The sequence below is a fragment of the Oenanthe melanoleuca genome, chromosome 27 (genome assembly GCF_029582105.1).
Source record: "Oenanthe melanoleuca isolate GR-GAL-2019-014 chromosome 27, OMel1.0, whole genome shotgun sequence".
NCBI lineage: Eukaryota > Metazoa > Chordata > Aves > Passeriformes > Muscicapidae > Oenanthe > Oenanthe melanoleuca.
The window spans coordinates 4,256,164-4,272,897 of record NC_079360.1 but is presented as its reverse complement, the minus strand read 5'-3'; the positions used below and the strand labels follow the sequence as shown (position 1 = coordinate 4,272,897).

The following is a 16,734-nucleotide window of genomic DNA, read 5'->3' as shown; positions in this document are numbered from 1 at the left end:
AGGGATTTTTTTCCAAAACTCAGAAGTTTTCAGGTGGGAAATTCAAGATTTTTTTTTTTTCCACAACCCAGAAACTTTGAGGCAGAACACACAGAGATTTTTTTTCCACAACCCAAAAACTCTGAGGCAGAGCCCACAGAGCTTTTCCCCATTTCAGCCCATCCCTCAGCGCTGACAGGAACCATTCCCCTGCTGTTTTTTGGCCACACTCTCAGCACTCCCCTGCTGCAGGCAGGCCAGGAGGAGGATCCAGGCTGGGTTTCTCCTCACCTAGGGATCTGTAGTGCTCCAGGATGGAGGTTCCCTCTCTCCTGGCAGGCAGCTGGGGGCTGTGGAAATCCTGCAGCAGCAGCCGGCGGCTCCCGGACGAGGTGCAGATGTAGCGGCTCAGGAGGGCACTGATGGTCTTGGACACCATGCTCAGCCTGCTGATGTCCCTCACTTGTTAAAATCAGAAATAAAAATACGGACTGAAAATGGAGGTAGGGAGGAAAAACAGAGGCTGAAAATGGAGGTAGAAAGAAAAAAAAAATATGGACTGAAAATGGAGGTAGGGAGGAAAAATAGAGGCTGAAAATGGAGGTAGAAAGAAAAAAAATCAGACTGAAAATGGAGGTAGGGAGGAAAAATAGAGGCTGAAAATTGAGGTAGAAAGAAAAAAAAAATACGGACTGAAAATGGAGGTAGGGAGGAAAAACAGAGGCTGAAAATGGAGGTAGAGAGGAAAAAATATAGATTGAAAATCGAGGTAGAGAGGAAAAATATAGACTGAAAATGTAGGTAGAGAGGAAAAATATAGACTGAAAATGTAGGTATAGAGGAAAAATACAGACTGAAGGTGTAGGTAGAGAGGAAAAAATATAGATTGAAAATGTAGGTAGAGAGGAAAAAAAATACAGCTTGAAATTGTAGGTATAGAGGAAAATACTATAGACTGAAAATGGAGCTATAGAGGAAAAATACAGACTGAAAATGTAGATATAGGGGAAAAAATATAGACTGAAAATGTAGGTATAGAGGAAAAATATAGATTGAAAATGTAGGGAGAGAGGAAAAATACAGCTTGAAATTGTAGGTAGAAAAAAATACAGCTTGAAAATGTAGGTATAGAGGAAAAATATAGACTGAAAATGTAGGTAGAGGGAAAAATATAGACTGAAAATGGAGGTAGAGAGAAAAAAATATAGATTGAAAATGCAGGTAGAGAGAAAAAAAAATACAGCTTGAAATTGTAGGTAAAGAGGAAAAAACTATAGACTGAAAATGTAGGTAGAGAGAAAAAATATAGATTGAAAATGTAGGTAGAGAGGAAAAATATAGATTGAAAATGCAGGTATAGAGAAAAAATATAGGCTGAAAATGCAGGTATAGGGAACAAAAATACAGCTTGAAAATGCAGGTATAGAGGAAAAAATATAGATTGAAATCTTGCTATTCAGCAAAATTTAGATTATTTTATACAGAAAGAGCAAAGCAGCCCTGGGGAAAACATGAGTATGGTTTTCTTGTAGTAATCAATAATTGGGATTTTTTTTTATTGTCATAATTATGCCAAAAACCATCCATGGGGCCTTTGTGTGATGTGAAATCTCCAAATTATCCAGTTTCATCCATCTGGTCTGGGTAGATAAAGAACAGCAGAAATTGGGAAGTCTGGTCTTAGTGGATAGGCTGCAATCAGGAAAATCAGGAAGATTTTGCAAAAAAAATCTGATTTTACAAAAAAAAAATCTGATTTTGCAAAAAAAAAAATTTAAAAAAATCGGGAAATCTGATCTTGCAAAATCTTTCAGGTGGTGGGAAAGCTTTGTTTCACAAACTGGTATTAAATACAATTTATTTAGAGAACACAGTATTCCTAACGGGGGTTAACAGAATGGTTTTAATTATATATTTATAATATATAAATAATCATATATTTCCTTTTATCTAGGTCCAGGTCTGAGCTAAGTATTCTGGTTTATACAAACCACAATATTTTTATGATTAACAGGAATTTTTTATCAATTATGGTACCCAGGACACTCCTAAATTCCCATTGCAATAGAAAAATGATGATCACAAGTCAATAATTTTTTCTGGCTTTGAAAACAAGGCCAAGAAATCAGATTTTATTAATTAATGACTGTTCTGCTTTGGTGGAGTAATTAGAAATTGATAGATCTAAGGAATAAATTTCACATTTGACAGGCAAAAAAATCAGCAAATAGATCGTGATTGTCATTGAAATTTTGGTTTTAACTCTGAAAATTCAGAGTTAAAGCCACATAAAATTAACTACTTAAAAGTAGCAACATTTTAAATAATAAAAAAAATTAAATTAAATTAAATTAAATTAAATTAAATTAAATTAAATTAATAAAATAAAATAAAATAAAATAAAATAAAATAAAATAACTAAAATAAAATAAATTTAAAAAATAAAATAAAATAATAAAATAAAATAACATAACATAACTAAAATAAAATAAAATAAAATAATAAAATAAAATAATAAAATAAAATAAAATAAAATAAAATAACTAAAATAAAATAAATTTAAAAAATAAAATAAAATAAAATAAAATAAAATAAAATTAATAAAATAAAATAAAATAATAAAATAAAATAACATAACATAACTAAAATAAAATAAAATAAAATAAAATAAAATAAAATAAGTAAAATAAAATAAAATAACATACCTAAAATAAAACAAAATAACGAAAATAAAATAAAATAAAAAATAAAAAATAAAATAAAATAAAATAAAATAAAATAAAATAAAATAAAATAAAATAAAATAAAATAAAATAAAATAACTAAAAAAACATAACTAAAATAAAATAAAATAAAATAATAAAATAAAATATTAAAATAATAAAATAAAATAACATAGCTAAAATAAAATAAAATAAAATAATATAACTAAAATAAAATAAAATTAAATTAAATAAAAAATAAAATAAAATAAAATAAAATAAAATAAAATAACTAAAATAAAATAAAATAAAATAACTAAAATAAAATTTAAAAAAATAAAATAAAAATTAAATTAAATTTAAAAAAACCCAAACCAATGGAAGGTAAGTTTGAATATTGATGTTTCTGACCAGGTCCTCACCAGAGAGATAATTCAGCACCATTTGGAAGATCTCCAAGGGAAGGATTTGGAAATCTCCCAGCGCTGACAGAGCCGGGGAATCCCTGCCCGAGCTCCTCCTCCTCCTCCTCCTCCTCTGCTTCCTGCTGGGGACCGAGCTGCAGCCCGAGGTCATTGTTTCTGTGCTCCCATAAACTCAACCTGCAGAAAAAAACCAAAAAAAAAGAGATTAAATCTGATTTTCTACGGAGGAAAAGGCTCCCAGGAGGTTGAAAGGAACCTTAGAGAGAAAATCTCGTTTGTGTGTGGGATAATCTGGATTCAGCAATTTGCTGAATAATTTTTAGTACATAAAGAATAAAATGTGTTCTAGTTAATAATTTAATGTGTTGAAATGTTTGATTGAGTTCTGGGGGAATGGAGGGTTCAGCTGATTTTAGGAGGAGGAAAAGATAAAAGCACTGAGGGCACAGAAAGTGAAGTTCTGGAAGGGAATTACATGTGCAGTAATTAATAATATAATTTAATTTATCACACTAATTATTCAACAGAACACCAAAATTTTGGGCTGTTATTGAAAGGATCATCACTGTTCCTTTAGAGTGATAATTACTGATTGTGGACCACCAAAATGAGGATTAAAAGCACCAAAAAACCTTAAAAACTTTTATTTTCCTGCAGCACTGGGTTGGTGCAAAGCTGAATTTAATATATAAAAATAAATGAATAAAATAAAAATCAAAAATAAATGATACAGCATCACTCTGTGAAAATGTCAGAGCTTCAGATTTTTCCAAAATAAACCCTGTTGTTCCCAGGATTCAAAATTCACAAAAATTACAAACATCCTCCTTGGTTTTTAGCAAATTGCCCCAGCCAGACTCTCTAATAATCTGGAATTTCCCTGTCCACAATGAGGGCTCTGTTTGTGCTGAGAAAATGGGAATTTTGGGGGAAAGGGAGAATGGGAATTGTGCATTTAAGGAATTTTTTAATGGTGATGGGAGCATTTTGAATTTTGCTGTGGGATATTTCTGGTTTGCTAAAGCAGCTGAAAACTTTCAGGGGGCTTGGGAGAAAAAAATGTGGCTGCTGCTAAAATGAGGATTTGAGGAGGGAAAATTGACAAAATAGCTTTGAGGGAAAAAAAATCACTTATAGATAAAATGATATTAAAAATGTTTATTTTTAATAAGGATTTTTACACACAGAATTGTGGATTCCATATGAATTCCTTATGGGATCTTTCAGTGTTGCTTTTTTTTTTTTTAATCTTACCTTTTTTCTCCAGTTGTGGAAGAAAAAACACTTTTCCTCCAGCGAGATTTTTTTTTGGGAAGGATTTATCCAAATATTTGTTTCTGTCCAATCTGGTCGAGGCGAAATTGATTATCACTGTTTTAATGCAGAGAAGAGCTAGATAAAAATTAATGTAAATAAAAATGAGTGCAAACAACCACTTTTAAAGCTTTTCCTGAATGCTTCCTCTTTGACTTAATGTGGTTTTTTTTTTATTTTATTTCTGAGGCAGCTGAGCCAGAGCAAGGCTGTGCATCTCCATCTGCTGCTGGGCCCACCAGTGTTTGGAGAACTGCTTAATCCAGGCTGGAAATTGAAAGGTAAATGTTAAATATTTAACAAGCTGAACTCATAACATTAGCTAAGAAGGGTCATCTTGTTTGTCACTATAAACTAATTTGTTTACAAGGCAGAAAGCATCAACTTCCACCCTTAAGCAGTTGCTAAACTCCTGCTAATGGATGCAATTTAGCCCTGATATTTCTGGGAGCCCTGTGTTAGCATTTGACAAACATTTATTGCAAAAAAAGTTGTTTATTCTGGAGATTGGATTGGGATGTTTCCCTTTCTCTTCCTCATCACCATGAGCATCAACCTTTGGATATTAACCCCGTGGGGGTTTTTCATTTGTTTTTCCTGGTTTTTTTCCTCAGGTCTTTTGTGGTCTAAAAATAAAATAAAGAGTGGAAAAAAATAAAATAATTTTTTAAAAAGAATTTCAATGATTTTTAAAAATAGTTTTGAAAAATAAAAATAATTTTCAAGTACAAGCTGAAGTGAGGGATGGCAAACCTTAGAGCACTCAGTGCGTTACCTTAATACTTGTTACCCCTAACCCACACTGAAAATTTTTGCTTAAAATAAGTGTTTTTATTTATTATAAAGGCTCTTTGTAAGATTGATGGTGAAAATCGGTCCCAAAATTACCTAAATTGGAGAATAATGTGAGTAAAAAGCAGAGCTGAGGGTTCCTGGCCCTGTGGTTGATGGCGGCCGGGTTGTGTGAGGGGATTGGCCCCAACAGAGCTGAAAAAACAAAAAATGGGTTTTTTTCCCCTCACTCCAACCTGGATTTGCTCCTCAGGTGATAATTGATGAAACTGGTTATTTTTGGCCTTTTACCTGTGATTTTGGGTCAGATTTGGACAGGCCTTTAGGCCAAAGGATGGGCCAGGCCGTGCCCTCCGCCACAGCCCCTCTCCCTAAGCTAAAAAACTCGTGGCTAAAGGGCTGAAACGAAGAACCTGCACCCCAAAACCTAAATAAAATTACTAAAAGATGTCTCACACTTGATGGTACTCACATAAAACAATTTATCAGCCGCTTTTTACCTCAGGAAAACCCCCTCTCCACAAAGAGCCCCGGCCGGGCGCCCTGAGGGAGCTCTGAGGGAGCAGCAGCGGGTGGGGCTGAGGAGTCACCAAACCCCGCATCCCTGAGGGGGAAAAAAACCCCAAACCACCATTTTAAAATTCTTACTGCTTCAACTCAACCCTTTAAAACCTTATTTCGGCCAAATGTCGCTAGTTATTCGGTGTGTACAGACAGCACAGCTGTGTTTGTGAACCTCGGAAATGTCGGTGAGCACGAAAAACCAGCGAGTTTCGATTCGGCAGCAAATGCAGCCACAGAGGCGCCGGAGGGAGGAAATGACCACGGACAACAGCGGCGGGTCCCCCCAGCGCTGTTTCCCCGCTGGTTTTGGCAGCTCCGCCGCTATTTTAGGTGAATTTATGCGGGTTTTGGGTAATAACGAATTTTCCCGCCTTTCCGCCCGACGCCGCTTCCGGAGGGGAGGGGGGGGGGGGGGGGAGTGAGAGCGGGTTTTCCCCGCCCCTCATGAATATTTAAATCAGGCCACGCCCCTCGCTGGGTGGGAAGCGCGCGTTGATGGCTACGTGTCCGATAGGCCACGCCCCTCATGAATAATTAATGAGGGAGGCGGTGGTTTTGGCGGGAGGGACATGGGGGTGTCCTCAGGGCAGGGCTGGGGGGTACGGGGGGTACGGGGGTGGGGTGGGGTGGGGCACGGATGGGGTACCACAGGTGTGGGGTGCCATGGATGTGTGGGGTACCATGGATGTGTGGGGTACCATGGATGGGGTGCCACAGGTGTGTGGGGTACCATGAATGTGTGGTGTGCCATAGATGTGTGGGGTACCATGGATGAGTGGGGTACCATGGATGTGGGGTACCATGGATGTGGGGTACCATGGATGTGTGGGGTGCCACAGGTGTGGGGTACCATGGATGAGTGGGGTGCCATGGATGTGTGGGGTACCACAGGTGTGTGGGGTGCCACAGGTGTGGGGTACCATGGATGGGGTGCCACAGGTGTGTGGGGTACCATGGGTGTGTGGGGTGCCACAGGTGTGGGGTACCATGGATGTGTGGGGTGCCACAGGTGTGTGGGGTGCCATGGATGTGTGGGGGTACCATGGATGTGTGGGGTACCACAGGTGTGTGGGGTGCCACAGGTGTGGGGTACCATGGATGTGTGGGGTACCACAGATGTGGGGTACCATGGATGTGTGGGGTGCCACAGGTGTGGGGTGCCATGGATGTGGGGTACCATGGATGTGTGGGGTACCACAGGTGTGTGGGGTGCCATGGATGTGTGGGGTGCCATGGATGTGTGGTGTGCCATGGATGTGTGGGGTGCCATGGATGTGTGGGGTACCATGGATGCGTGGGGTGCCATGGATGTGGGGTACCACAGGTGTGTGGGGTACCACAGGTGTGTGGGGTACCATGGGTGTGTGGGGTGCCATGGATGTGTGGGGTACCATGGATGTGGGGTACCATGGATGTGTGGGGTGCCATGGATGAGTGGGGTACCACAGGTGTGTGGGGTACCATGGATGTGTGGGGTACCATGGATGAGTGGGGTACCACAGGTGTGGGGTACAATGGATGTGGGGTACGGCAGGGATGGGGTATCACAAGTGTGGGGTATCACTGGGTTTGGGGTATCACTGGTGTTTGGGGTATCACAGGTGTGTGGGGCATGACTGGGTTTTGGGGTGCCATACGTGTTTGGGGTACCACAGGTGTTTGGGGTACCACAGGTGTTTGGGGTGTCACAGGTGTTTGGGGTACCACAGGTGTGGGGTGTCACAGGTGTGATCCCACAGGAACATCTCTCTGGGATGGAGCACAGGGCAGAGCTCTGGGTTTCTCTGTGGGTACCTGCCCTGATCCCACCCTGTGCACCTGAAGCCCCTCACCCTGCTCTGAGCCCAGAGCCACCAAAGCCACCTGCAACCCTCATCTCCATCCTTCATCCCTAAACTTCATCCCCAAACTTCATCCCTCATCTCCATCCTTCATCTACAACCATCATCTCCATCCTTCATCCCCATCCTGCAGCTCCATCCCTCATCCCCATCCCACATCTCCATCCTTCATCCCCAAACTTCATCCCCAAACTTCATCCCTCATCTCCATCCTTCATCCCCATCCCTCATCCCAGCTGTCTCTGATCCCTGCACATCTGGATTAATCCCTGGAATTCTGTCATTCCATGAGCTGCAAGCTCAGAAAACCACACTGAGCTGCCTCTCTCCAAGCATCACATTCCTCTTTGGACTGGCTTTAAAATAACTCAAATTTATTTTATTTTTTTTAAATAAATTCTGCTTTGGAAGGAGCTGACTCAGAAGATCTGCAGAGTTCTGCCAGGACAGGACAGGAGCTCCCAGAAATTTCCCTGCTGCTCCAAAGGCAGCTCCCATACGATGGCAGCAGAGCCCTGCAGCTGCTTGGAAGGAATTCTTGCCCAGTATTTTTATTTTTTCCCCAAAGGCAATTGTTTGGTTTGTTTTTTTTCTTGGCCTGTTTGGATTTCTTTTTTTCTTTTTCTTCCCCTTGTGACCTCATTGACAGAACTCTCCTCAGAGTAAATAGAAACAAAACAAAAATCACCCTGAAATGGAAGGAAACGAGAACAGCTCCTTAAATTAATGAGATGATGACGTCAGCAACATTTTTGCTGGAAAGTTAAATTAGATAAATGCACAAAAATAATGTGAGCAGCACAGGGCAGGCAGAGGCTGTTCCTGTTTCTTTTTCCTCCTGGAATTCAGGATTGGAGGGAATCTTTCCCTGGAATTGCATCCCACCTCCATAAATCCTGTTGGGTGCATTGCACCCCAAAAAAAACCAAAACAAAACAAAAAAAATCCCAGAGAATTCCAGACTGTCATTTTCCCTAACATTTCTAGAATTTACCAAATTGCTCATTTCCCCCAATGCTTCTAGAATTTACCAGATTGCTCATTTACCCAAATGTTTGTAGAAATTACCAAATTCCATTGATTAAAAAAAAAAAAAAAAAAAAAAAAAGAGGTGCCCTGGAGTATCCTGGGACGGTTTTTTTGGAGCTTGAGAGTATTTTAAGGATTTCCTGAGGCTTCACCCCGTGTTTAACACTCAGACAACCCTGCAGTGATTGGGGTAATTAAGGGTGATGGGTTAATTGCATCGCTGGGGTAACACCATTACCTGCTGTTTGTTTGGGCTTTGGTTTTGTTGGTTTAATCCAGTCAGGGTTTGTGAGCCTGGGGAATGGAGAGCAAAGAGGAAAAAAGGCACAAAAAATAAAACTGAGCTGTCCCAAAATCCCCAGGGCTGGGCTGGGGCCTCGTTTATATCATCCAATCCTGGGATAAAGAATTTGGAATTTCAGCTTTTGGAATTTCAGAATTCAGAATTTCAGCTTTTGGAATTTCAGCATTCAGAATTTGAGCATTTGGATTTCAGCTTTTGGAATTTCAGCATTCAGAATTTGAGCATTCAGAATTTGAGCATTTGGATTTCAGCTTTTGGAATTTCAGCATTTAGAATTTCAGCATTCAGATTTTAGCATCTGGAATTTCAGCATTCAGAATTTCAGTATTTGGAATTTCAGTATTTGGATTTCAGCTTTTGGAATTTCAACATTCAGAATTTGAGCATTCAGAATTTCAGCACTCAGAATTTCAGCATTCAGATTTTAGCATTCAGAATTTGAGCATTCAGAATTTGAGCATTCAGAGTTTCAGTATTTGGAATTTGAGGATTCAGAATTTGAGCATTCAGAAGTTCAGCACTCAGAATTTCAGCATTCAGATTTTAGCATTTGGAATTTCAGCATGCAGGATTTCAGTATTTGGATTTTCAGCGTTCAGAATTTCAGTATTTGGATTTTCAGCATTCGGAATTCTGCTGGAAATTCCCTTTGGTGCTGCTGCCAGGAGGGCTGAGAGTGGTTAAATCATAAAAAATCATGGAATGGTTTGGGCTGGGACCTCCAATCCCATCAGGCAGGGACTGGTAGAAGGCCAAATGTGTCCTTGTTGTTGATTCACAAGTTCCTTTAAGGCCTCTATTTTTTTCATGGGGCAGCTTCCACTGGGGTCCACACCACATCTGGAGTCCTGATAGGTTCTTTTAGGGATCTCAAAGCACAAAAGACACAGCAGGGGATAAAAACCAGTTTATTTTGCAAAAGATGAACTTTATTTAGTGCCAACAAAATGCTATAGAGGGACAGAGAGAGAGAGAGAGAAAAGGGGTTGGGATCCAGCTCCATGGGAACATGTGCCTTCTCTCAGAGAAGAAATTAAACCTTTAAGGGAAACTAGAGTGTGAATTAGATAGTTAGCATGTAGAAAAGGTAATTTTTGGGATTGTTTATATTATCAGCCACGAGGCCAAGATGGAGGATTTGGGGTGTGGTGTCTTCTTTCTTCTTCTTCTTCTTGTTCTCCATGTTGGTGGGGGATGCTGGGAATCACAGATTGGCTGGGGACAAAACTGGACATAGTAATAAGATATTGTAGTATTGGAAAGATATTGTAAACACAGAATACATTGTTTAGGGTATAAAAGATAAGTCCTGCCTTCCGTGGGCAGACTTTCATCCTGGACACGGTGGTGACCAGACTGCTGCTGGCCAGCAAGAACATTGTAGAGATAAAAAACAATAAACAGACCTTGAGACCAGACAACTGTCTCCTGCAGCCTTTCTTCAGCAGCTTCAAGAATACCCTGAGCCCTGAACCACCCTCCTATGTCCATCTGAGAGGTCTTGGGCACAAGAGACCCTCAGACAGTGACAGATTTATGGACTATTGTATGTGGAGATCGTTGCTCCAAGATGCAGGTGGGAACAGGATGCTGAGCAGGTGCCCTGGGTGGGAGCAGTGCACCATGGCAAGGTACAGGCACACAGGAGCAGTGCACCATGGCAAGGTACAGGCACTCAGGAGCAGTGCACCATGGCAAGGTACAGGCACTCAGGAGCAGTGCACCATGGCAAGGTACAGGCACTCAGGAGCAGTGCACCATGGCAAGGTACAGGCACACAGGAGCAGTGCACCATGGCAAGGTACAGAAACACAGGAGCAGTGCACCATGGCAAGGTACAGGCACTCAGGAGCAGTGCACCATGGCAAGGTACAGGCACACAGGAGCAGTGCACCATGGCAAGGTACAGGCACTCAGGAGCAGTGCACCATGGCAAGGTACAGACACACAGGAGCAGTGCACCATGGCAAGGTACAGGCGCACAGGAGCAGTGCACCATGGCAAGGTACAGAAACACAGGAGCAGTGCACCATGGCAAGGTACAGGCACACAGGAGCAGTGCACCATGGCAAGGTACAGAAACACAGGAGCAGTGCACCATGGCAAGGTACAGAAACACAGGAGCAGTGCACCATGGCAAGGTACAGGAATACAGGAGCAGTGCACCATGGCAAGGTACAGGCACACAGGAGCAGTGCACCATGGCAAGGTACAGGAATACAGGAGCAGTGCACCATGGCAAGGTACAGGCACACAGGAGCAGTGCACCATGGCAAGGTACAGGCACTCAGGAGCAGTGCACCATGGTAAGGTACAGGCACTCAGGAGCAGTGCACCATGGCAAGGTACAGGCACACAGGAGCAGTGCACCATGGCAAGGTACAGGCACACAGGAGCAGTGCACCATGGCAAGGTACAGGAATACAGGAGCAGTGCACCATGGCAAGCTCCAGGCACTCAGGAGCAGTGCACCATGGCAAGGTACAGGAATACAGGAGCAGTGCACCATGGCAAGGTACAGGCACTCAGGAGCAGTGCACCATGGCAAGGTACAGGCACACAGGAGCAGTGCACCATGGCAAGGTACAGGAATACAGGAGCAGTGCACCATGGCAAGGTACAGGAATACAGGAGCAGTGCACCATGGCAAGGTACAAACACACAGGAGCAGTGCACCATGGCAAGGTACAGCCCCACAGGAGCAGTGCACCATGGCAAGGTACAGGCACACAGGAGCAGTGCACCATGGCAAGGTACAGGCACACAGGAGCAGTGCACCATGGCAAGGTACAGAAACACAGGAGCAGTGCACCATGGCAAGGTACAGGCGCACAGGAGCAGTGCACCATGGCAAGGTACAGGAATACAGGAGCAGTGCACCATGGCAAGGTACAGGCACACAGGAGCAGTGCACCATGGCAAGGTACAGGCACACAGGAGCAGTGCACCATGGCAAGGTACAGACACTCAGGAGCAGTGAATCATGGCAAGGTACAGGCACTCAGGAGCAGTGCACCATGGCAAGGTACAGGAATACAGGAGCAGTGCACCATGGCAAGGTACAGGCACACAGGAGCAGTGCACCATGGCAAGGTACAGACACTCAGGAGCAGTGAATCATGGCAAGGTACAGGCACACAGGAGCAGTGCACCATGGCAAGGTACAGGAATACAGGAGCAGTGCACCATGGCAAGGTACAGGCACACAGGAGCAGTGCACCATGGCAAGGTACAGACACTCAGGAGCAGTGCACCATGGCAAGCTCCAGGCACTCAGGAGCAGTGCACCATGGCAAGCTCCAGGCACTCAGGAGCAGTGCACCATGGCAAGGTACAGACATTCAGGAGCAGTGCACCATGGCAAGGTACAGAAACACAGGAGCAGTGCACCATGGCAAGGTACAGACACACAGGAGCAGTTGAATTGTTTCCCGTTTTTGTGACTGCATCCTTTGGTTGTTCCATGGTAATTTTTTGCGTGAGCAGGACAAGAGCGTTTCCGGTACTTCCAAATCCCTTATCCTGTCTTTCCTGCTTGTTACAGTTTTTTATTTGTGGGAAAAAGGGGATTAACTGCGCTATCTTGCTTCCTTCCGGGATGGTAACGGTGGGTACGAACACCTTGACCATAATTTTAATGATTCCAGTATAGTGCGCATCAATCAATCCAGGCAGCACAAAAATCCCTCTTTTGCTCATACTGGATCGTAAGGCAGCCAATCCATCCCCGAGGGGTCCTCGAGAAGTGGAGTCTAACACATGGATCTGATCATTTTTGAGATAGTCACTGCTCCTGCCAGGGCCAAATCGACTCCTGCCCTTCCTCTTGTAGCTGCGGCGAGGTCACTGGGGCAGCCAGAACTTGTGGGGTTTGTGGCGAGTGTTTGCTCCCCGCGCTCACCCCGCGGCCCTTCCCGTTTCCAGAGGAAGTGCTGCCAGCGGTGTTTCCGAGGGGAGTGCCGTCCTTTTTGAACCGAGAGCGGCATTCTTTAGCCTGATGGCCAAACTTTTTGCATCTTTTGCAATTTCCATTAAAGGATTGCGGACTCGATTTCTTATTCACACGTAGGGGGCAGTTTTTCTTCCAGTGTCCTGGCTGTCCACAGGCAAAGCAATTTGGTCCATGGTCCCCTTTTCCTTGTATGGGGGCCTGTTTTAAGGCTCCTGCCATGGTGGAAGCATGTATTTTTGCCTTAACCTTCTCTTCTTCTATTGGGTCTCGGGCACAAGCCTCGATCAGCTGGGTGAGAGATGCTCCTGCTGGCTGCGACATAATGATTCTCCGGCAGGTAAGATTCGCATTCTGCATGGCTATATCCTTTAGCAGGCTCATTTTAGCATCCTCCGGTAGATCTGGTGCAGCATCAAGTCCCTCCATCACGCGATCAACAAAAGCAATAAATGGTTCATCCGGCCCTTGAGTTATTTTCAGGTAAGGCTGCTGAGGTTTGTCTATTTGAGGCATTGCAGCAAAAGCCTCTAGAGCAGCCGCTTTTGATTGTCCTAAAATTCGGGGATGCAGGGCAGCTTGCAGCTGAGGATCTCGGTACTGCCCGGAGCCCATCAGTTGATCCATAGTGGCAGTACGAAGTGGATCTCTTATATCTAATTGCAAATTTTCGACCTGCTTCTCTTCCAGTATATCCCGCCACTTGGCTAGAAAAATATTGATTGCTGTGGGCCCTAATATCAATTCCATTATTAAGCGTGTAACTCCTGGGATCAGCTCTTGGTATTTCAGCAAGCTGTTTACTTGCTGTCGTAGCAGCACATTATGCGTGTCATAATTGAAAACATCTCTTTGTTCTTTCATGACTGTTGTCCAACCCAACAGTCTCCACTCAGGACCGTTTACTGTTGCTATTACTGGGGCTGCTATGAGGGGTCCGAATGTGAGCTCTCCACTTATTTCTGCACGTCCCCACCCTCGTTTCGAAGGGTTGAATGTTAAATCTCTAGGGGGGTCTACTTCTTGAGTACTCCCAGCACTTCCAGGCTCAGTTCTGGAGAGCCATGCCCGTACCCGGTGACCAGTCCTGCCATCCTCAGGGGCACGCTTTAGCTTTTCCATCTTTTCATGGGCTGTATTGGTTCGTTCTTTTTCAGATACGGTCAACCCATGCACAGCCCCAGATTTAGACTTCAGATAATGGTGTAATGTTTCAGAGTCCATTTCATCATTTAATGCCATTTGTGTCAATTCATTCCTCCGTCTTTCCACCTGTCCATGTAGTCTCTCTTCCCGGGAGTCGAGCTGGTTGCTGACGTTCTCCAGCCTTTCCTGTATTGCTTTAGATGCCTTCTTATAAGCCTCCTCTATTTTCTTTTTCCCAGAGCTGGGATCAATTCTACTCAACTCTTCTAAGAGCTATCGAATTTGATTTGATAACTCTCGTACCTCCCCTGACAACACGCTCTCCCTGGTATCATTATCTGTGGGAAGGGGCACCACCGCAGGATCCACCTCCGTAGGGAGCGGCGACACACTTGGTGTTGCTCCCACCGATGGTTTGTCATCAGGCACAAAAGGTGGGATAAGGTCATCAAACCTGCCTTTTGAAACCGGGGCAGCTACAAGCTCAGGATCCATCACTTCCTTCATACTTTGCACGCCATCAAAACTCTCACATCGCGCCGTCTCAGACTTACTGTCTCCTCCAATTTTCATGAATTCTTTTAACATCTTTGCAATCTCAGCTTTCACATTCTGCTGCTCTAATGCGAAACGCACCGACACATAAGTTGTCACACATTCTTTAGCCCCTTTAGTCCCTGTTCGCACACCTTCCCGGAGTTCTTTCCCTACACGCTCCCACGTAGCCAAATCAAACACATCACTCGGGGCTGTGAAATATCCTCTTATTCGCCCCCACAGCAATAATTCCACCAAGCTGCTTGTCTGCACCTTATACTCAGTTTTTTCCAGGACACTTAACAATCCATCCACCGCAACTTTTTCTCTTCAAGGCCCAACCTGTGCCAGCCCACAGTCTGCCTGACTCACCGGTCAGCTTGTGGCCACCCTTGGGCTCCTGTCTCTCTCATCCGCCCGATACGGGGAGGAGTTCTTCATTCCATCACGTCGGGGTCACCAGAGTGATCACCAGGGGATAAAACTCCGATTTTATTGTACTTCTGAAGCTTGTTTCGTGGTTTCTTATTTCCGTACACGCGAATTGCTGCGTGTCTGGTCATTCCTCATTGGTTCTCAACTCTGCGCACGCGCTGTTCGTGCTTTGTTCTATTGGTTGGCTCATCAATGTTTATATTCTGTTTTAAGCTGCTACTTCCTCTGTTCTTGTTTATCACTCTGCTGCTTCCTCTTGTGCTTCTGCCAATTCATCACTGCTTGAATTTTCACCCTTACCCTACTTTTACAGCTTTTCATAGTGATTCAAAATGCCTACTGCCCCAGCATCAGAGAAATAGAACAAAGCACCAGGATGGGAATTTTTTTTTAATCCTGATTAAATTAAATTACATTAAATTAAATTAACTCCAATCTGTTTGCATTCCCAGCCTGGAAAAAGCTCCTGAAGGAAAAGAGGGATGAGAAGGGTGAAAGGAAAAATGGGGAAAATTTGATTTATTATTTATTTCAGATTTATTATTTATTTTATACTAATAAACAGATAAAAGGAAAAAAATCCCGGATGTGGAATGAAAGTTATGAATGACCTTGAAGTGATTTTTATATCGGGAATAATTTGGGATCAATGCAGAGATCAAAATGTTGAGCCTAATTTAAAAAAAAAAAAAAAAAAAAAAGCCAAATGTGCAAGGAAAAAAATAGAAATAATCCAAAATAATATAAAATAAATGAGAATAAAATGAGAGTTTTGGTTCAAACCTCAATTATTCTTTCTGAGCCCTCCTGGTATTGATGACGCAGAAAAAAAAATTAAAAATAAACAATTCCTGGAGCATCCATGAAAATATTTCAGAATTAAATCCATTCCCAGCCCACCCAAGCCAGCAGCAAGAATCCTTTGCAGGGTTTATTTGGAAAAAAAAAAGAAAAAATTTTATTCAATATTTTTATTCCAAATTTATTCTTATTCCAAATTTTTATTCCATATCCAGCCTCCATCCCATCCACAAATCCCCAGAAACACTGCAGGAAAATCAAAAATCACCTCGAGTCACTCAGAGCCTGCTGGAAATTCAAGTTTGTGGAAATCAGGATTTATCCAGGATTTATTCAGGATTTTTCCAGGATTTTTCCAGGATTTATCCAGGATTTACCCAAGATTTATTCCTGATTTTTCCAGTATTTATTCAGGATTTTTCCAGGATTTATCCAGGATTTATTCCTGATTTTTCCAGGATTTATCCAGGATTTACCCAGGATTTATTTCTGATTTTTCCAGGATTTATCCAGGATTTACCCAGAATTTATTCAGGATTTATCCAGGATTTTCCAGGATTTATTCACAATTTTTCCAGGATTTACCCAGGATTTATCCATGATTTATTCAGGATTTATTCCTGATTTTTCCAGGATTTATCCAGGATTTTTTCAGGATTTTTCCAGGATTTATTCAGGATTTACTCAGGATTTTTCCAGGATTTACCCAGGATTTATCCAGAATTATTCAGGATTTATTCAGGATTTACTCAGGATTTTTCCAGGATTTATTCAGAATTATTCAGGATTTATTCAGGCTGTATCCAGGATTTATTCAGGATTTTTCCAGGATTTCCCCAGAGCTCTGCCCCTCAACCCCTCTCTGTTCCCGCTGCATTTTGGCACAATCTCAGATTTATTCCCCTTCTCTCTCTCT

The 16,734-nt window shown here is 42.6% G+C and overlaps 1 protein-coding gene across 3 annotated transcripts in view; it reads right to left on the bottom strand.

Annotated features, from left to right (window-relative positions):
• FBXO47 (F-box protein 47) overlaps positions 1-6,167 on the bottom strand; it is a 22,819-nt gene extending 16,652 nt beyond the window's left edge. Inside the window, exons 1-4 of one of the 3 annotated variants that reach the window (XM_056512247.1) lie at positions 5,685-6,167; positions 4,361-4,477; positions 3,104-3,283; positions 271-441 (exon numbers count right to left, since the gene is read on the bottom strand). In XM_056512247.1, the coding sequence (XP_056368222.1) occupies positions 271-441; positions 3,104-3,257 (325 nt within the window). In that variant the 5' untranslated portion in view covers positions 3,258-3,283; positions 4,361-4,477; positions 5,685-6,167. Of the gene's footprint in view, positions 1-270; positions 442-3,103; positions 3,284-4,360; positions 4,499-5,684 lie in introns of all 3 variants that reach the window. The other 2 variants (XM_056512246.1, XM_056512248.1) reach the window with 2 other exon arrangements.
• Between the last annotated feature and the right edge of the window lie 10,567 nt (positions 6,168-16,734).